A 23,119-nucleotide genomic window follows, 5' to 3' on the forward strand; every position below is an offset into this window, starting at 1 on the left:
TGCCGGTTTGAATCCAACCCGTGGAGAGCGCAGATGAGCTCCCTCTGTCAGATCCAGCTCCATGCGGGGACATGAGAGAAGCTTCTCACAAGGATGGTGAAAACATCAAAACATCCGGCCATCCCCTGGGCAACGTCCTTGCAGATGGCCAATTCTCTCACACCAGAAGCGACTTGTAGTTTCTCAAGTCTTTTCTGACACAGAAAGGACTGGATACTCCAGAGCTTCTTTGAACCTCCAAAGTCAACACACACATTGAGGTGTATGTGAACAGCTGAGTCTACATTACTTTCGGAGTTCAGTGGAGCTTTTGAAATCCCTTCATTAATTTCCTCGAAGCCTTGGAAATTTACCTCTCAACACCTCTCCCCAAAACTAATTGCATGGCTATTATGTTTGTGTTTTTCACTATCTGTACTCTCACAAAAAAAGAGAAAAATCCCAGTGTGCAACCAAAAGAGAGATTTTCTGTCACTCAAAATATCACAATGGTTAAGGACCTCTCTAGATAAGCTTGAAAGCAAATGGTGTAACCTTTTGGGTCTTTAGATATGCAAACCAAATATGTTGTTCTCATATCATTCTTATTTGATTTCAAATGAAATCTGCAAGAACGTTGCTATAACACACCCTTAACATTAGCAAGTATCAACAGACAATTTTGACAGTAATAATTTCAACTTCTAACTTTCTAAATCTTCTCAACTCCTTCTACTGTTGCATATTGCATTTAAGACTAATAATTGTTAAATTAAAATCTAATTGCATGCCTGATTTTTTTTTTAAAAAAAAAACCCTTCTGGAATGGCTTTGATTCTATGAATGTGTATAAATTTTGTTAGCTGAAATATGAGTTACAGCCTTTCACATGAAGAACAGCTTAATGGAAAAGCGTATCAAGAAAGGACAGAAAGAAATCCATTGAATCTTCTATATATTATATATTTCGCAAGACCAGCATTTCATCAATTTACAACTGACAGTTAAAAAGGTACAGTATTCTAATGAAAGTAGAAGCCATATTCACATGCTTATATGAAATCAATATCTGTGCTTTACTTAGTTTTAAGGCAGTTGATGGTCACCCACAATTCCATAATGAAAATAATATACACATAAACACAAAAATGTGAGTATTTTTAAAATATATTCTTGAAAGCAGTGTCTTTCAAATATTTTCTTGATATAGGATGACTTTATAAGATCATTTGACATGTTAGAAATAATTTTTTCACAAACTAAAAGCAACAAAATTAAGAGAAATATAAAAGTCTAGAATTTTCTGACTTTTAGCAGAAAAAATAACATGATTTTGACAATTGTGGGTTTTGAAAGTTAGAAGGGTTGGATTTTCGGATGAACTGCATAACAGACAGTATAGAGTATAATAATTGTATGATTTGCATTTTTAACATTAAAAAGACAGAAGTCACTTCCTTTGTTTTTTAAGGAATTTTTTTCTTCTTATTCAGTTCTTTTGTTTCTTTATTTTTCTACTTTTCCTTTTCTTGTTTGTGTCATTTTATTGTACATTTAAAATGTCAAAAATTTATGAAGATTTTTTAATTGTGTCAGAGGCAAATTGAGTCGCTCGAGTCTTGTGAGAGAATCGGCTGTCTACAAAGATGTTGCCCAGGGGTCGCCCAGATGTGTTACCATTCTGCTGGGAGGCTATTCTCATGTTCCCGCATGGGAAGCTATGGCTGACAGATGGGAGCTCACTCTGTTTAGCAGATTCAAACTGCCAACCTTCAGGTCAGCAGTTCAGTCAGCACAGGTAGTTATATATAGATATTGTTTGACATCAGCCAGACATAGAAGAAAAGGGTAGAGAACCACATACTAATAATCTTTTAATGTTTCTCATAAGCTTCTGTAAGCACTAAAAATAATTTCTCTGAGTCAAGAATATCAATGAAAATAACAATTTCACATCTCCTGAGACATTTTGCTAGTACAGATTATCACATCTGTAACACTTACACAATTATGGTTTGGAAACAAAAGGCAGAAAAAGACATCTCTCACTAATTTTGCTTAAATTATCTTCCCAATATCGCATGCACAAGTGTGGTGCCCAGCAATTGTTGAAAAGGGTTAAAAAGAAACAAGAGAGGCAGAATCCTCTCTCAGCTAAGCCTTCTGTGCTTAAGGATGAGATGTAACACAGATTAAGAAACTGGATCCTTTAAAGGGGGAGAGGGGTGAGGGTTAGGGTAAAAAGTATTTTGGCAATTCATACCCATTATTTTTTTTAAGACCAGGCCAAGCCACACTAGGCAGGATCAGAGCCTTACAGCTAACAACACACACATTCAATCCATGAGATCATTTTCCTGAAATAGAAAAGTACATACATTTCTCAAATTTCATATCAAGCCATTGCATAGCCCAGGAACTGCAGGGAAGAGAACAGTGCCAAAACCATTCTGAAGATTTGGGGGAATTCAGTAACAGAATTATTTTTAAAAGGAAGGAAGAAGATTTCTCCTTTCCTATCACTACATTTCTCAATCTCAATCTAAATTTACAAGCAGTGCCCCCCTTCCTATGTCGTTTAACAACATTTTTAATAAGTTTGCTTATCAAGAAGTCTTTACGTTGTTAAATTAAGACGCAGTGCTTTGGATTTGTGAGACTCCTTAAGTTCAGCATTACTTCATGGTTGGCTCAGAGTTCAATGTCTCTATGGCAGCAAGCCAGCCAGCCAGTTAGTCATGCACCCACTACAACTACAGCCTCCCTCCCCCATCATTCCACTTTTCTATATCAAACTACTTCATTTTTATTTGTTTTTTAACTTTCCTGAAAGCAAAAAAAAACCCCATACAAACGATAGGGCAAGATTAAAAGTTGAAGCACTTCGTTAACACACACAGGGAGAGATATCAAACACATGAACAATACTGCATCAAGTATTATATTTACTTGGCATCATGTATAAGTTGAGTTTTGGGGACAAAATTATGGATTTTGATAATAAGACGACAATAAGTCGAAGATTATTCCACAGAGAGGGGAAAGCATTGCCTAAGGGGATTAGTTGTCCCTGGCTGCCACTGCAATTTTCCCACCCAGATATTCAAAAAGTTTAGAAACAGTGCCATGGTAAAAAAAAAAAGTAGAAGGGGCAGTGCATCTTACAGGTTTCCCCAGCATGGGCCAAGATTTCACTTTTGCCACTTTACCCAGAGAAAAGGATGGTTCCTTTTTTGATAAGAGTTAAGATACAAGATTTCTGACTAAAATTCCTAGACTTATGCATAAGTTGTTTACTATGTGCTCTTTCTAAAATGAAATATAACAAAGGTTTTCCCCTGACATTAAGTCTAGTCGTGTCTGACTGGGGGTTGGTGCTCATCTCCATTTCTAAGCCAAAGAGCCGGCATTGTCCATAGACACCTCCAAGGACATGTGGTTGGCATGATTGCATGGAGTGCCGTCGCCTTCCCGCTGAAGCAGTACCTATTGATCTACTGACATTTGCAGGATGGCAGAAGCTGGGGCTAACAGTGGGAACTCACCCCCGCTCCCTGGATCGAACCACCAACCTTTCAGTCAGCAAGTTCAGCAGCTCAGTGGTTTAACCCACTGTACCACCAGGGGCTCCTACGTAAGTACAGTAGAGTCTCACTTATCCAACACTCGCTTATCCAATGTTCTGGATTATCCAAAGCATTTTTGTAGTCAATGTTTTCAATATATCGTGATATTTTGGTGCTAAATTCATAAATACAGTAATTACTACATAATATTACTGCGTATTGAACTACTTTTTCTGCCAAATTTGTTGTCTAACATGATGTTTTGGTGCTTCATTTGTAAAATCATAACCTAATTTGATGTTTAATAGGCTTTTCCTTAATGCCTCCTTATTATCCAACATATTCGCTTATCCAACATTCTGCCGGCCCGTTTATGTTGGATAAATGAGACTCTACTATATATAGAGTAGATCTTAAACTCTACTGTACAACTAGCCAGGATAGCCAAAATAGCATCATCAACAACAACAAAAACAGCAAAAAATTCAGAAGGCAATTTGGAAGAAAAAAATCTTAATGCTTGTGAATGCGGTAAAAGAGAATGCACAACACTGCAGGATCATTTGCCTGCCAAGGTGCTTCTTTGGCAATGGTACAAAAATGTTCATTTCATCTATATACACAAAAGCAACTGAAAGGAATTTTGCAGTGCAAAATTGAGAGGCTTGAAAACAGTCACAGGAGTTTTCTTGTTTTCCAGACATCACAAACTCACCACTCGGGGAAAAAATTAGGTCGCTGCCAGATTGTGAGCTGGAGTTAGATACAAGAAGCACACAACTCGCTTGCTGCAACAACTTCACTGGCTGTTAGTCTGTTTCCAGATGTAATTCAAAATGCTGTTAATTACTTATAAAGTCTTATTCAAATAACCATTTCTCCCTTTATAGAGACAGGGTGGTGTAGCAGTTTGAGAACTGAACTATGACTCTGAAGGCCAGAGTCTGATTCCCTGCTTGGCTATGAAAAACACTGGAGCACCTTGGGCATGTCACAAACTCTCAGTCCCTGAAAACTCCCAAGGCAAACCAACCACAGGGTTTTCTTGGCGATCTTTCCTCAGAGGGGGCAGCCTTTGCCAACCTCTTAGGCTGAGAGAGTGAAATTTGCTTAATGTCACCCAGTGGGTTTCCATAGACATCTAATTACAGTTCATTGCTTAAGCCAGCTCTCTAAAAGCAGGATATAAAGGAGAAGAGGAGTAACAAAAGCAAGTTGTTGGACTATAGGATAGCAAACCAACTTCAGAAAAATCTCCACATCTGTGGTATTTGAGTAAGAACTGCTTTACTGATCCTGCTTGAGAAGGATGATAGATGGTGTTGCTGGTGGACTTGCCCCTAAACTGAATAATGGCTCCAATAGCATGGCTAAAGATAGAGACACTGGGTATTCTATTTGGAAGAAACTTCTGTGCAATTTTGTTTAGTATTTAACTTTTGTATTTTTTTGTATAGGAGCCCCGATGGCGAAGTGTGTTAAAGCACTGAGCTGCTGAACTTGCAGACCGAAAGGTCCCAGGTTCAAATCCCGGGAGCAGAGTGAGCGCCCGCTGTTGCTCCAGCTTCTGCCAACCTAGCAGTTCGAAAACATGCCAATGTGAGTAGATCAATAGGTACCACTCTGGCGGGAAGGTAACAGCGCTCCATGCAGTCATGCCGACCACATGACCTTGGGGGTGTCTATGGACAATGCCGGCTCTTCGGCTTAGAATTGGAGATGAGCACCAACCCCCAGAGTCAGACATGATTGGACTTAACATCAGGGGAAACCTTTACCTTTTTATAGAACTATTAGGCAAAGCTCATATTATTTTAAAGTGTCCCATTGAATGTACACAAACATCTATTTTTCATTTTGGTCAAGTTAAGGAGAAGAACATCCTCAGCTAGGTTCTTATTATTATGCTGTTACAGCCCTGCTAACAAACAGGAACAGATTTCTAAGCAAGATACATGCTGTTGGTTCAAGTGATTTAGAAGTGGCCTCAATGAAGTAGCAAATTGCCAATCAAGAAGTTTTAGAATGCTGGGACCAATAAACAAGTTGTGGCTCTTTTTTGCAACCAGTGTTTATCAAAACATATAGTTGGAGGACAATCCAAGAGTCATGTAGTTCAACCTCTTATGACACATAAATCCACAACTAAAGCAAAAGATGCACATCCAACCTCTGTTTAAAGATCATCAAAGAAAGAGCTCTTTCAAATGTTGAATTGGAATCTTTTTTTCTTGTAACTTAAATCAGGAATTATAATCTGAGTTCAGTGTTTAAGGTTTAAGTAACCTTATGTATAAAACGCAGTGCACTTGGGAGATTTCTCCCTTCCAGAAACTTCAGCCACAGCAAAAAACTACAGCTGGTCCTTCACTTCCACAGAAATTAGGGGTGCAGAGCCCCACAAAAATGGAAAAACCATCCCCTTCACCCATTCTACCTATCCACACAACATGTGGATCCTCCCTCTTCCTGTCCCATCCTCTTTTCTCCATATGAATTAGTGAGTCAATGAACACATCCTCCCTCCACCCCTCCCCTCTCATTCCCTTCCTCTCTCCCATATAAGTGAACAGATGTGCACTTCCTCTCTTTCCATCCACATGCATGGCTGGGCTCAGCCTTTCCACTACTTTGCTGTCCTCCCGGAGACACCAGTCCCTGTTAGAAATAGTGTGGGGCAGCAGTGGAGCCAATGGAAAATCTTTGAATAAGGAAATCCACAAAAGCTTAGCACCTAAAACTGGAGGGACAACTGTCCTTCCTATATTGTTCTTAGATGGGCAGAAGACAGGAACATATTGAATACATTCTTGTTTACTTGCCTGGGATGTCAATGTTGACAGGCTCAATTCAAACTGCTAATTATATTTCCTGGTACCAAAAGATCTGAAGAAATTAGTTTCTCTGCGGGAAATGAACCCAGTCATTGGCATAGTCTAAGGAATAAGGTATAGCAGGGCACTCCCAATTGTGGCACCTCTATAGTGAAAGATCTTACTAGGAAGGTTCATCCAGGCAATTTCATCACACTACTTCAGGCATGGTGAGTGAACCTCTTTCTTAGGCCACTTCTAAACTGCCATATAATCAAGAATATCAAAACAGAAAATCCACATAATCTGCTTTGAACTGGATTATCTGAGTCTACACAGCCATATAATCCAGTTCAAAGCAGAGAATCTAGAATTTATATGGCAGCGTAGAAGGGGCCTTAGAAGTTCTAATTTCTCAATACTCCTTTAATTCAATGAATTCTCCCTTAGTGTACAAGTAATTCACCTGGGCCAGGTTGTAGCCAAGAAAGGGGTGGGTGGGTTAGGGATTCAATACCCCCCCCCCCAAAAAAAAATATTTCAGGTTTTTTTAAAAAAACAAACAAACCTGGTTTACTCATGAATTTTAACTTGTTAACCTTAACCAATTTCCTGTGAGTGTCCACTGAAGTTTATCTGTCTTGAGTGCCCACTGAAGTTAATGATGGAGCCAGATTTCTAAATTATTTTGCATTATGGAACTACTCTTCATGATTCGCTAAAAAAAGTTGCAAACCTCCCCATTCCCCCTGAATTTTTTTTCTGGCTTTGGCCCTGCACCTGGGGTACTGTAGAAAACCCACTGTTTACTGTTTACATTCAACAAATTGTTGCCAAAAACCCTTCAATTGTTTATTTGTTGTCAATCCTTTCTTATTTTAAGGTTGCTTTTATCACTATCATAACATTGTCTTGAGGGGCAATTAGTTAGTTTTATAAATATATAAGAAAAAAAATCATTTCCAAAATTTGCAACATCATGGGTATTGTTGTGCTATACTAGACTTTTAATGCCTTAAATGACTGGTTTAATATTTTTGTTTTAATTATGTTTTGTTTAAATTATGACTTGTTTAATTAATTTTTAATGTCGATGCTTGTCTTAACTATTCATTTAATGATGTTATATGATATGCTGGGCGTGGCCCCATGTGAGCCGCTCCGAGTTCCCATTGGGGAGATGAAGGCGGCATACAAAAATAAAGATATTATTATTATTATTATTATTATTATTATTATTATTATTATTATTATTGGTTGCTCAGTTTCAAACTTTTTAAAGCCAGAAGGCCTCCAGTTATTACTACAGTAAATAAAATAATCTGACTCCTGCTAATGAACATGGATCTGAGTGTCCACCCCATCCCATCTGAGATTTGGAGAACAAATTGAAGATTTGCAATAAAACTGTTCAGTCTGATTTCAAAAGAATGATGTAGGTTCTGTACTTGTAATACACTCATCCCTAGCTGAATCAGTTATCCATTTAATACTGAGTATATTACTACTAATAGCTTTAAGCAGAGCCACCATATAAAGTAAAATTTATTGGAGTTTATAGCTAGTGGGTGGAGAAGGGTGGTGAGTCATGCACTTGCTGAATACAAATGCTGAACTTTAAAGAGGATTACTAACACATTTGAGAAAATCCCCACTTCATTTGTCCTCAAAATTTTGGTTAGGCAAAGACTAAAAGAGTTTCAAAATACAAACGAGGTTTTGTCAATTATTTCTAACATATGGAAATAATCCCACAATATATATGATGCTGCTACTTGTATTTCTGTTAAGTAGCATTGGAAGAAAACAAGTTTATATATAAGAAATGTCAGATACCATATGGGCCTATCAGTGAATGTAGTTTATAGAGTTTTGGAAAAACTCACATTTTGGTGATGGCTACTATATTTCTAGCCTGCTGGCGAGCACTACAACAGCTAATTACCTTCCCCACCACCCTATAAAGCCAATATAATGACAAATCTTGATTAATATGATCTTTTAAGAGTTAAAATACCATGGATATCACATTGCTGAATGACTTCGAATGGAAGAGCCTTTATACCATCACAGAGTGCATGTTTTGCATGCAAAAGTCCTAGGTTCGATTTCTGCATCTTCAGATATGGTCATAAAAAGCTCTTGTCCAGAATTCCAGAGTGTCACTGAAGTGTAGACAAGGGTGCGGAACTGGGGCCCATGACAGGTTTTTGGCCCGTACCTCCCATCAGCCATGGACATCAAATGATGCGGGATTTATGGTAGGTGTAACCCACAAATCTAAACAGTCACTTTTACCCACACCTCATATGGGCAGTACTGAGTTACATGGACAAGTATTCTGACTGTTTAAAGTACTGGATGAATTTCCATGTTAATTTAAAACTTTCCAATTCTACACTAGAGGGAACAGATGGCTATGTATTCCCTTCTATTCTTTTTAAAATGATGTGTACCCATCCTGCTAGAAAATCAAAAACCTATTGAAATGTCTTGATGTAAATCATAGGTTATCAGATTGCTGGAGAATGCCATATGTCACCTTTCTTCCTATCATCTGCTTCAATACTGCTGATTTCAAAACCACAGTGTCTCATGACATCAAAACAGTTAAGCTGTAGCTTTTAAGATTGCCAAAAAGAAATGAAACCATCCAACTGGCATGATAGGGATTCCTCATACAGATGAATGCTAATTGGGACAAGAATGGAAGGAGTTCTAATGTTTGCTTCCACAGACTGTCAGTACTTGGGTCTAAAAGACATTCGACTCATAGAATCATAGATAATAGAGTTGGATGAGCCATATAGTCCAACCCCTTGCCATGCAGGAAAAGCACAAAATATCCCTGACAGATGGCCATCCATCCTCTGTTTAAAGGTTTCCAAGGAAGGAGCTTCCACCACACTCCAAGGCAGAGAGTTGCACTGCTGAACAGCCATTAATATGGCTGACTCTTCCTCCAATTCAGCTTCAAGGCTCAGAAACTAACTAACTACTGATCACAAATATTTATAGATCCTGATCATAAATTCTTTTCAAAATTGAAATAATTCTGGAGCAAGGTGTCCCAGTGGTTAGGTAAAGTGAGCAGAAAAAGAAGGCCAGAGGAAAATGTTACAACACTCAAAACAATACCATGTCTGAATGATGGTCTCAACTTTAGCTCTTGTCTTCCTACTTTTGTACCATGCTCAAGAAAAGTTTTAAGGATGTTATTCAGGAAGCCTGCAACTGTACCTTGTTAAGGTTAAGTTTTAATCCAACTTCTTTGCGACTACAAAAACAACATTTAGCCTCCACTCTGTCCCTACATCTTACAAATGGGATAACTGTGTAAACAGTGTCTAGGTTCTTGCAATTTAATCCTATTGCTTGTTTCTTAATAGCTTTAAAAGATTAGTCACTCAGTCTGCAACATCAAAATGACACAGTGTCTGCAAAGGGGGAGGAAGAAAGCTGCTAAACTCTAAATACTCTACAAAGCAGCCCAAATCTGATGTTTAAAAAGATCTGTCCTCCCAAGTTAGTTGTCTGTTTACAACTTATGTTTTGTCCTTTCTCCCTACTGTCCCTCAATGTGCACAAGGATTATATGCAAATAATTAGTGGTTTAAGAAATCAAAGTTCACTGGCTTGAATCTTCCTCTCTCAGAACAAGTATCCTACTGGGGAAAGACTGGATTGAATTACAGTAACATCCAGCTAATGTCCAGGTCTGGATGTTCCAGACATGAAGGGTAGCGTCTGTTCAAAAAGGAGCAGGGAGGGGGTAAAAATACATTTCTAAGCTGAACCCCTCTTTGCACAGAGAAATACTGCCAGTTTTTACCATGGGAAAATGCTTTCTGGGTGGATGTGAAACTCAAAACCTATCACCACTGTTAGCACTTTTATTCCGCCAAGATTAAAGTCACATTCTTCAACAAGCTCATCTCAAGTTACCCTTTAAATTGCTTCCCAGGTTTCATAATATTTAATTTATGACTCAGTTTTAATAATGGCTAGGTAATAATAATAGCCAATGTACATGAACAACCTTTCCCTAACATAAATTCCCAACTTAAGCACTCCTCATTCTTGGCTTCTCTTCTTCGTGGAACATACAACATGGAAAACAAAGGCAGTAAACCTCTGCTTTGTGGAAATGGGAATCATCATAGGAAAACATAGTTCCAAATATACATCCTCAGTTTGGCTCATGATATAAATACTGGCTGAAAGACCAGCAGACTAGAAAGATGTTTGCAATACATTAGACAAAGAAAGAGAGTCAGTGTAAACTAACATAACAACTGTCAACATGCTGAATCAATTAAAAAAATCAATAAAACCTACTTCTAAGTAAGTGTGTTTAGGACTTGAATTGTCTGCGTGCAAAAACTTCCTGTAACAGCAGTAAAGAAAATGAAGCCACTCCAACACTATGCCATGCATAGAGAACTTCCCAATGAAGGTTTGTTACTTCTCTCCCCACTTTTCAAGCATTTGTATACTTAAGCTTAAATCTATTTATCAGTTCCCATCATAGATTGCAAATACATTATTTTAAAAGAGTACCCATTTTATTTTGATTGGTTTTTAAATTCTGTGTCTACACTGATGTATACCTAGTTTTAAAACAGAACTATGTTAGAAACATGGGATCGAGGTAGGAAAGGCAGAACAAAACATAACCCTTACTATGCAGTTTTAGTCTAGGCTAAAGATTCTATGTTGTGCAGCAGCATCAATCTGACATGGATCATTCTAAATACAAGGATTTGAGGTCAAGTACATACTATTTTGAGCAATCATGCTAATTCACCTTTAGGTGTCACTACAGTTTGAAACTGAGCAGAAGCAATGTGTCAACCTTCTTGGCCCAATAAGGACTATGTTGGTTCAGAGGACTTTTTGGAAAGATAATTTTGCTTTCTAAAAAATCACAACTTAAGAGCATAGACAGCTGTTCGGAACCTTACTGTAGTGTCACAAGATCTCAGCTGAGATGCAATGAACCACACAATTACTTCTGCCCAAACGAAGTCTGGATTATAATTTTATATAATAGCTGCATCACATCTCACTGACAACTTCTTTAAGAAATTGAATGTTTCAAAAACACATTGTCTCCTACGCAATAGAAATAGGCAATTTAAAACTCCAGTGGCCTTTCCTAATTCTTTAGACACATTTAAAGGAGTTATTTGGGTCCTGAGGAATTATTGAACTCAGTTGGAAAGGGAAATTGCTTTTGTTTCTCTTGAAGATATAAAGCTCTGATAGTTTTTTTTTTAAGAACAAAAGTGGCATGGAATTGGCTCAGGCACAAGCAATGGATTGTGAGGCCAAGCAGCAGGCCCGTAGCCAGGATTTTGATTGGAGAGGGGGATTTTGGTTTGGGGGGGGGGGGGTGAGTCTGAGTGAGAGAGGATCTACCCTAGCAAACCTTTTGTATTGTTGCCCCAATACCCCCCTGCATATGGGATATGGTGAGCATGGTGATCAGATCATGATATGAATAAACGTAACAGTTTAAATAATAAATGTAAGGCCTTCTTGCAGACCACCCTGAGAATTTCGAGGGGGGCTGAAGCCCCTCAAGCCCGCCCCCCCCCCCCCAGCTACATGCCTGCCAAGCAGCCAATGGTTACAGCAACCTACTAATAATTAAAAGTGCTTACAAGACCCATTTTGTTCAGGAATGCACCATAGCAACAGAAGATAGGTTCAAGATGTTCCCAAGTAGTCTAAATCATATACAGATGCACACACATTGCATGCAGTCAAAATGAATTAAGGCAAGAACACACACAAGAAAAGAGATGGTGAAAAACAAAGTATTCTGTAATATTTTAAATACCTTGCAGTGGCACCTGTTGTTTTCCATGATAAGAAATCTGGAAGATCAAAGAAGTGCCCTGCTTTTTCCCAGCAAGACTTTCGTAAATTCTGGCATTAAAAGAAAGACATAAAGCCAAACAGTTTTAGTCCATTATGAATTTAAAACAAAGTCAAATCACATACAATTATCCAAGAGAAACATCAGTACTCTCCACCAAACATGAATAACTTATCACATGCCTAAGCCATTCATACAATAACAGAATGCATGTATTTTTGGCACGTGTTCATGCCTCCCTTCCCAATATGTACCACTAAGAAAAGCAATTAATTTCCCAATGACATTTTTACAGACTGTATTTGCAGGCACCATAGGATAACTACGAAGCCTATATGGTATTATTGCTGTTTTCCTAAAATTTTACATTCTTGGGGAGCTTTATGGATCATTTCCATTCTCTCTGTAATAACCTTCACAGGAACTGTAGTCAGGAACAGTGACATTGTTTTTAAAGCCTCAATCCTCTAAAAAGGAAAAAAATAAGAAATACTTAACAGGAGTTTAGATGCCCTCGGTCTTTTTAATGACTGAAGAAAAGGTGTACACGTCATATCATTTGGGAGCTCTTATGTAGAAGGAAATGTCCTTGATGACAGAAAAGTTATTATGAAATGAATCTTGCCAACTAACCTCTCCTTCTGGATAAAGGATAGGGCTAAAAGCTCTCCACATTTGTGCTATGAAGAATAGTGTCTTCAATGTGAGTTCAGTGTTCTGACTTCATATCACCATCACACTAAGACACATTTCCACATCCCACCCATCAGTCCCATACGATACTCAGAACCTGCTCTGGAGGGTTTCCCAGTATTCTGTATCAGGTTTTGAAAGCATGAGATGGCAGAGGGAAGGGAATGGTTCCATCTTGATTCCTTTCACAAGGAGCAGAATGATCATGCATGATTTTTTTGTGTGTGTCAGGAGTGACCTGAGAAACTTCAAGTTGCTTCTGGTGTAAGAGAATTGGCCATCTGCAAGGATGTTGCCCAGGGGACTCCAGATGTTTTTGATGTTTTTACCATCCTTGTTGGGAGGCTTCCCTCATGTCCCCGCATGGTAAACTGGAGCTGATGGAGTGAGCTCATCTTCACTTTCCCCTGGTTGGATTCGAACAAGCAACTTTCAGGTCAGCAACCCAACCTTCAAGTCATCAGTCCTGCCTGCACAAGGATTTAACCCACTGTGCCACCGGGGGCTCATGATCATGCTTGATACTGCCCCCAGACCCTGGTAATGCCCGCAGGAATATTTCCACACACTCTCCACATTTTTCTTTTAAAAAAAAAAAAGTAAGTTTTTACAGTTGGCCCTCCACATTTATGAGTTTCACATTTTTGGTTTAACATCTGCTTGAAAAAGTATTTCTTAAAAAATGTATGGTTTCTCCACTTTTGCAGGGGTCTTGTGCCCCTAATCCCCATGAAAGTGGAGGGCCTATTGCAATTAAAAATATCAACAGTTCCTTTTCCTTTTTACAATCATTATGGCACTACTCGTGTAATAGTGAAAGTAATATACCTATACTATACATCTATAATTCTATTGTAAGTTAGGAAACTCGAGAATCAGAGTGTAAGGAGAAACAAATGCAGGCAGCTCCAGTAACACAGAGACTAAGCGCCCTTCCACACAGCCATATAACCCAGAATATCAAAGCAAAAAATCCACAATATGTGCGTTGAAGTGGATTATCTGAGTCTACACTGCCATATAATCTAGTTCAATTTGGATTTTATACAGCTGTGTGGAAAGGGCCTTTGGATATAGTGAGCAACTTTGATGCATGAGCTGTTCAACAACCTTTGAGCAGGTCATTTTGGTTTCCTTTTATGGAGACTAGGGCAAGAAGGCCAACGCAGCCAAATCGGTCAAAGTGGTGCTTAACCAAGAGCATAGAGAACAAAACTAGAATAATTCTTGACAAGAGTGTGCCTCCTTTGGGGCTTAGTATCAACAAGACCAGACATTTGATGCATATTAATCATGTAACTTTAAACAAAAGTTTTATTCACACAGAAACAAAACAAGGCAGCCTGAAGCATTAGTTTCACTACTGATGCTTCCAAAAGCCACAATGAAATGTGTCCCTTTAAGAACATTTAAATGATTCATTCCCATCATAAAAGTGATTTGTCATCACTGATTAATACAGACAGATCAGACCTTGCAATATGCTTCCACACTAGAACAATAATCTCTATGCATTCAGTTCTAATTATAATTTACAAATACAAATTATAATGTATAATTTGCATAACACCCACACTGTTAACAAGTATACCAAAATCCTGTGGGAAGGTCCAAAATAAAGTCTTCAATGCAGCAATTCATATAATCTGACTTGCTTTCTAGAGCCCCAAGCAAAAACAAGTATTTTAATTCTCTCTCCTCCCCCCTCCCCTCCCCCCCGGGCATCTCTTGGTTTTCTATGGATGCTGGTAATGCAAATCAGTATTAGTTGTTTTTTTTAGGACATTATAACTTCAGTCAGTAAGCCATGTTGGAGACTTCCTAAGGTAAAAGTAAAGGTTTTCCCTTGACATTAAGGCTAGTAGTGTCCGACTCTGGGGGTTGGTGCTCATCTCCATTTTTAAGCCAAAAAGCGAGTGTCACGTGGCCAGCATGACTACATGGAGTGCCGTTACCTTCCCACTGGGGCGGTACCTATTGATCTACTCACATTTACTTTTTTGTTTTTGTTTTTTGAACTGCTAAACTGGCAGAAGCTGGGGCTAACAGCGGGAGCTCACCACACTCCACGGATTTGAACCATTGACCTTTTGGTCAGCAATTTCATCAGCTCAGTGGTTTAATCCACTGTGCCACCAAAGGTTCCATTAGGAGGCTCCCTAGACACAAATAAAAACACTTTTTAACCACACTATGTCCCAAATTACGTTTCAAGTCATGTCAAAGTTGTACTAAATGAAAATGATTTTCTTTCATTTTCCCCTGTGTTTGGTTTCTGAATGTACAATGTGCTAACAGAAATCATTTTTAGCCACTAATTTGGGGGGATATCAATTGTGAGCTACCCTTCCCAGCTGCAAAAGAAAAGCTTAACCTTTTCTCCCCCTGACTGTACCAATCACCTCCTTTTTTTTCCTTCTCTTTTTTTAAAAAAAGAATTGAAGGAACTGTAATTGTCCTTGCCTGCAACAAACCATTTCCCCTGTTAATTGAACATTTCTTCTTCTTTCAAGACAAGAACATTTTGCAGAACTTCCCACTTGTACATGCTTTTGCCTCATTACAAAAATTAAAAAGTTTTAAAATACACTTCCCAGTTCCTGAAGAAACACAATTCCAAAAGCAGAATGATTTTTTTTAAAAAAGTTTAAGATGCATATCACCAGAGCTTCAAAACTTTGAAAATAGGAGTGTTTAGGGCTTGTGCAATCCCAAACCCATGAATTCTCAAGTTTGTACAGTTCTTATATTTATAGGGGCATGCATGAAGATGAGGATAGCATGGATGGTGAGGAGTCACATCCCTGCATATGCAGTAAAATCAACACAGTCAACGTGCATGCAGAAAGAATGTATGCTGTAAGAAAAGGGGCTAGGAAGGCATGTTATCGTCTCGCCTAAAATCCATTTTGAGGCACATGTATGATAACTTCCTATTAAAAAATCTCCCTCCCTTCGTTTCTCCCACTCTCTTTCTCTCAAACATCTGTCTATGTATTTCTGGGTGCCTTCAAGTCCTTGGTGAACTTAATATGACTCCATGAATTCCATAGGGTTTTCTTAGACAAGATCCTTTCTAGGAAACATGGCTGATAGCACCTGATATTCTGGCAATCTCTTCAAATACCAACCAGGATGACACTGCTTAGCTAAAATCTGGTGATTTTTGTGTACTTAAGTGCTTTGTGTTTTTTTTTTACCTGCACGATATTCTGAAAAGTTCTGATATACCTACCAGGAGGCTATCTAACATCTACATTGGAGCAAAGTGTTGGGGTTGATCTGGACAATTCAAACAAAATATTGGCTAATTGTATACATCCTGTGTTGTTATTGTTGTTGTCATGTGTCTTCAAACAGATTCTGAAATATTGTGAACCTGTGTTGACAAGTTTTATTCTGAGGAATTTGGCATTATCCTCTTCTTAAGGCTGAGAGTATAACTGGCTCGAGGTTTTCATGTCTGAGCAGGGTTCAAACGCTGGTCTCCTCAAATCCTAGTCCAACATTCAAACCATGACCCCATAATTCATCAACAGTTTCAAAACAGTACCTTTTGTGGATAAAGCTATTACATCACTGAAGATACACATGCTTATAAATACAGTAGAGTCTCACTTATTTAACATAAACAGGCTAGCAGAACGTTGGATAAGCAAAAATGTTGGATAATAAGGAGGGATTAAGGAAAAGCCTATTAAACATCAAATTATAATTTTACAAATTAAGCACCCAAAACATCGTGTTTTACAACAAATCCACAGAAAATGCAGGCCAAAACACAGTAACGCTATGTAGTAATTACTGTATTTATGAATTTAGCACCAAAACATCGCAATATATTGAAACATTGACTACAAAAACATTGGCTACTAACAAACTGACTCCAAATAAAGACAGAATTGCATAAAATGAACTTACAGTGGTAACATTTCCGGAAATTAAATCCATAAAAAGTTCAGTCCTTACTTCCTAGAGAAACAGCTGTGGATTGGGGCAGGAGGCAAACTGCATTGGATAATCCAGAACGTTGCATAAGCGAATGTTGGATAAGTGAGACTCTACTGTATACTGAATCCATGATTGTGGAACTAACTGTGCATTTGGTTTCATGGCATTCAGATCAGTCCTTGAACATCGACCAAGTCAAAACCAAGAAAGAGGACTATGCATGCTTACAGGATGATGGGCTGCATTGACTTGTGTAAGTTCTGAAAGAACACAACCAGCCATACAATTTGTATACTATAGGGCCCCAACAGGATACTTATTGTAATGATGGAATATAGGCCAGAAGGAAAATAATTCATGCTTATCTTTTCTCAACACTCCACATACATCTTGTGTCTCTTCTCCAATTTCATTTCAAAATGTTCCCAACTGATACCTGATTTGATCTTTTTGATGCATTTTATTCAGGATTTTGTATAAGTCAATTCATTGAAACAGCCGTGAACTCGTGTAGTAAATGATATTCTAGTGGCAAAGACTCTGTGTTAAATTTCTATATTGATCCTATTAGATCTTTCTGCAGCCTTTGGCGCTTTAGCTCATCAGAAATAATGGAGAACATTCTATCCTAGTTCAAATCTTTCTTTTTTTTCTTTTTTGTTTCATTTTGGAGATGTATTTCAAAAGTCATTCTGTAACTGTAGACATACCACAAGGGCCAGTTTTTATTTTGGATTTGAGTTTTCAATATTCTATTTATGTTGATGACACACAGATTTTCCAGAGTTTTGAATATAAATGGATGTTTCTATGTGGAAGTCTGTGACAGACTGCTTGTCAAATGTTTCTTTGTGGATGATCCTCCACCATCTTAAGTTGGATATGAAAAAAAACAAACCAGATCCAGGTGTTTCAGTTTGACTGTCCAGTAGCTCCTCCTTCATGCTTTCCTCTATGTTTACAGGGCTGCACAGCTATTCCTGTTTTGGCTCCAGTGCCCTGATGGATGATGGTTTGTCCCTGCATACTTTTACTAGGGCAATGGCAAAGGCATATAATTTCCATTTCTTGAATATCCCTAGATTCCTGAGCATTGAGATTACCCATCTGCTTGTCCAGGCTTTGATTATTTACACCTGGACTATTGTAAGAGCCTATTGGTGGGTTTGCCTTCTCTTCCTCCTCTGGCTTTAATTCAGAACAGAGCCTTCCAAGTTGTTTTAAATATCTTAAAATAATAACATACTTCATCCCCCATAAATCCCTTCACTAGCTACCAATTTAGTTCAGGGCCCATTTTAAACTTTTGGTTCAATGATGAAATATGGCAAGGCAAATTTCAATAAAACGTTTGGTGACTTAGATTAAACTCCTAACCAGTTTATCTACAGCTTTGACTTTTTACATGGTCCTACTATGAAAATCACAGTCATTGCCCTTCCCAGCATTAAAATGCTGTGGCACGATATTTGCATCAGACTGATACACTCATCTTCTCATACACAATTACACATCACATACCTTTTCAATTTCACTCCTGGATGGTTGTCAGTGGATCTAAGCTCTGGATTCATCTGATCACTATGAAACTGCAACTATATAATCCTATGTTTAAAATGCCCAGCTAGCAAACAATTGCATCTATGCAGATTGGCAGAACAACAGAAATTTCTAAAGTATTTGTCGAATGCATTTCTTTGTGTAGGGAATTTCATATTTTGTTCTTCTTTGGTACAGACATTGACTCTGCAGATATCATGATAACAGTTGGGTTGGGGAAGAATTTAATCCATACTAACACAAATTCCTTCTCAAAGAACTTGTGTGCACTGGCTCTTCTCTAGAACAGCAACAGAGTTTCTTTTACTAATAAGAGGATCAAAATGAATGAATAAAATAGAGAGGAAGCTTCAGATTTCCTCTTGATTCTGTTGTTTCTGACACATACTGAGCATACTTTACACATTCTTTCTCTCCACACTCAATCCCATTGTATATCCCTTCTTTCCTAGCCTCTGCTGCATAACTGATCATGTGTGGAACAGATACCATTGCCAAAAATGGTTATATATATATATATATATATATATATATATATATATATATATATATATAGCTACAAGCATACTGCTACTAGAATAAAGCACACATTTCATGTTGGTGATACACTTTCTAGATGTGCATCATTTTGCAACACAGTGATTCAGCTTTACTAGCAAGCCAGAGATTTAACCAGGCATGGGTAAACCCAGGCCCAAGGAGATGGACACAGCCCTTTGGGCTCTTGCCTCTGTCCCAGCCTGGGCCCCAACCACATGGCATAGCCCCGGCCCCAGCCCTCACAGTCATACATTGCTGTGTGGGGCTCTCTCAGAGTCTTGCACAGCCACATGTCAAGGCTCCTCTTAGAGGGAGAACATGGTGAGCCACCATTTCCTCCCATGAAGAGGATCACCCTGCATGCACACATGACTGTGCAGGACTCAAGAGACTCACACAGCTGCATGTAACACCCTCCCAAATGAAATCAGACAGGCTCCCTCTCTCCTATCCTTTCATAAAAGAGTGAAAACCTGGTTGTGGGACCAGGCTTTTGAATGATAGAAGCAGCATCAATTACAACTATAATGAACTAAGATACAGTGACAGACCCGATCAGACTCGGAATGCGCCTTGAATGTATATTTATATGAATGTTTTAATTTAATTAACGTAAATTTTAATGAATTGTAATTGTACTTGTTTTATTCATGTGTTTTTATATTTGTAAGCTGCCCTGAGTTCCCCTTTGGGGGTGAGAAGGACGGGGTAGAAATGCTGAAATAAATAAATAAATAAATAAATAAATAAATAAATGTAAGCTCTCCCCTTAGTGAGAGTACATGGCGGGCTGCTGTCTCCTCCCATGAAAAGGAGTGTCCTGCACACACACACACACACACACGGCTGTGTGGTGCTCTCCCAAGAGCTCCTCGCAACCTTATGTGAACCCCTCTCCACCCCTTGCCAACCCTCCCCCCCCCCCCCCCACACACACCACATCAAACCTACTCCCCTCTCCTGACTGGCCCAGCCCAGCATGTGGCCCTCTTTCTGAAATTTGCCCATGTCTGTGTTAAACCAATCCCTCATAAGAGATAGAGACACATGTATAATGTGTAATAATGAAATGTAAGGGGGTATAACATATCTCATGAAAAACTTGAATTTATAAATATATTAAATATATTATTTATAAGACAATAATGCACATTTCCAAGATTTTTCTCATTTCTTGCTATGTTTGTGCGACACATCTACCCAGTGCAGCCGATACACAAATATGTCACCACAACACACAGTTTGGAAAGCTATGCATTCCCTCTAATCGAATACAACAGTTTCTCAAAATATACTTCACAAATGGAAAAAAAATCCACATACATCTCAGCTATCACAAAATTTCACATGATTTCCCAAGTCATCTATTGAGAATTAAGCAGAAAAAAGTTTCTTAAGATTTCAACAGCCATCTACTAACTGAAATATGCTGTGACCATTTGTGATGCCTGAGAAAATGGGAATAAAAAAGAAAGGGCAACAAATGGTTCCCTGCAGCCATTCCACAAGCCTGATAAATTACTTTGCCTTCTGATGCAGGAAATCCCACAAGTATTCTTATACCTTCGAGACAGAAAGATATGCAATAATAAGTTAAACAACTAACAGTTATCTGCTTTTTACCAATTCCACATCAGCTGCCTGAGGTATGTCTTATTTTCCAAAGTGGTAACTGTTGGCTCATAATTCTTTCTCCCAACTATCTGAAGAATTCTTTTGATGGAAAGAATTCAGAGTGCCTATGTTTTATTGGTCACTCTGGGTCAAAGGTTTCAAAAGGAATAAGAGAGGGGGGTGTCCAGTTGTAAATTAAGAAGTGAAGAGTTTAAATATGCCAGATGTCTCAAGTGCAGCAGAGAAAGAAAAAGTGATTACATAATAATTGCTATCCTTTATTATTAGTCAAGATATTATGCCCTAGCCTGCTGGCCTTTGAAATAGAGCATGTGTAATGAAAGACCATTTTGCCTCATTCAAATAATGATGTGTGAATGAAGTGTATTTGGTTAATACGAAAACACATCTAATCTAATTATGAACACACATATGTACAGATAACCAAAAACAACCTAAAACAGCAACTCCCAGATTAACACATGCCTAATTTGTCGCTGGCATATTACCGTGTAACTGTTAAATAGAGAAAGGAATGATAGAAATAACATCACAAAAATGTGGTTTGGCATAATGTAGTCAGGCTGTAGTAGTTTAGTGATCTTAGCATTGGACTATGACTCTAGAGACCAGGATTCAGCCATGAAAAGTCCCGGCTGACTTTGGGCAAATCACACTCGCTCAGACTCAAAGGAAAGCAAAAGCAAATCCCTTCTGAACAAATCTTGTCCATGATATGTTCACTTTTGGTTCATCATAAGTTGGAAATTACTTGAAAATGCACAACAGAAAAAAGACAAGTTTAAACCCAATTTTGAATAATTAGAGTAGTATAAACTCTTCAAATAATACATCAGTAAGATGGAGTACTAAATGAATATCAGCATCAAGAAGTAGGACTCTCTGGCATTATTTTCATAGCTCAAGTGTCCTGGAAATGATATTCCTTTCATGGGTATCGAAACTGGAGAAGCCCTGGGTAACTGGGAAAAGCTCATAAAGTGCCCCTTCTAATGACAGTTAGGAACTGGGAGAGTGACAACAGCATGGGAATGAATAGTGGTATAGATTTTTCTCATATAGCCAACAAAATTTGATGGGGTTGTTTACTGAGTAGGCGTTACTACAGTGTTAATAGCGGTGGTATGTTACAATTTATTTTCCACTTAATTATTTTAATACAGGTTATACATGTCTTATTCAAAATTCTGAATTACTCTAAAATCTAGAATTGTCCACATGGATGATTGAGACTGGATCTACAGTGCCCTATATCCCAGGATCTGATCCTAGATTATCTGCTTTGAACTGGATTATATGACTACACTTCCAGATAATCTGAGATAAGAAGATAATCTGGGATCAGATTCTGAGATATAGGACATTGTAGATCCAGCCTGTGCTTTCTGATGGTTCAGTGTACACAAATTTTGTTTCATGGTGAAAATTCCTAATAATATTGTACAAAATTACCTTCAATCTATGTATTTAAGATATATATATATATGAAACATAAATGCGTTTTGTCTTTTGACTTGGGTTCCATCTTCAAGATATTTAATTATCTGAACAACTGCAAATACAGGTATTTCAAAATGGAGGGGTTTTACAAAATTCCAAAAACTTTTGATCCCAGCTATTTCAGATAAGAGGTACTCAACCTGTATGAAGATTTTACTTGCACTTTAATCACATTTTTATTCTATTTTATTGAGTAATGAGATTTATTGAGTCCGATTTGGGGAAGGAAGGCATGTTATAAATCCAATAAAATTCATTATCTTATTTACTTACTTACTTGCATACCACCATTTGCATGAAGGACTTAAGATGGCATTTCCTATGGGAAATGTTACAACAAAAAAATGTGAATTGAGCCAAATATCACATATCTTAGCCTCAAAAGGCAAGAATTACTACTAGGAATGAGTAAATAAATTCTAGTTACATTTCATATACAGGATTTTTGAAAAAGAACTCCCTAGTTTTAGGTATAAATACATTAAACTAGGGAGTTCTTTTTCAAACACCCTATATATCCTGCGCTGAATACCCACTGCAACCTGGCACTGTATCAGGAATCCTAAGAATCTCAGGGGCTGCTTCAAATCTGACCAATATCCTACACAACAAGCAATTCCAAAAAGGATGAAGCATTTCAGCTATGTAGAGATGAAAAAGGTGTGAAAATTGCATAACTACTGCCAACAGACTGCTAGTTCATAAAGCATATATGCAACGGAAGACATTTATATAAGAGCTACCAGATTGATCTACACCCTTTAATATATTTCTGCCAGAATGTGTATTATATGCAAAGAAATCAGACCATTAGAAGTCTGTGTTCAAGACAACATTGTTATTGGTGTACCTTAAAAAAACTTTATCCTTCATTAATTCAAGAGGTGAAAGACATCAAAGCATATTAAACACACAAAACAATTGCTGCTTTGCATAAATGTATTCTGAAAGCAAACATTTTGTTTTTAAGGTAGACACTTAAACTGGATGTAACACTT

The 23,119-nt window shown here is 38.0% G+C and overlaps 1 protein-coding gene across 9 annotated transcripts in view; it reads right to left on the reverse strand.

Annotated features, from left to right (window-relative positions):
* The window catches only part of fggy (FGGY carbohydrate kinase domain containing), a 229,471-nt gene that overhangs the window by 143,843 nt on the left and 62,509 nt on the right, over window positions 1-23,119 (reverse strand). For 8 of the 9 annotated variants that reach the window (XR_010005402.1, XM_062978262.1, XM_016993203.2 and 5 more), the window contains one exon: window positions 12,204-12,292. The exons of the other annotated variant lie outside the window; for it this stretch is intronic. Coding sequence is in view for 6 of the 8 variants with exons in the window: in XM_062978262.1 (XP_062834332.1) it covers window positions 12,204-12,292 (89 nt within the window). In the remaining 2 variants the exon portion in view is untranslated. Of the gene's footprint in view, window positions 1-12,203; window positions 12,293-23,119 lie in introns of those variants that run through there. 9 annotated transcript variants of the gene reach the window in all.

The sequence above is a fragment of the Anolis carolinensis genome, chromosome 4 (assembly GCF_035594765.1).
Source record: "Anolis carolinensis isolate JA03-04 chromosome 4, rAnoCar3.1.pri, whole genome shotgun sequence".
Taxonomy (NCBI): Eukaryota; Metazoa; Chordata; class Lepidosauria; order Squamata; family Dactyloidae; genus Anolis; species Anolis carolinensis.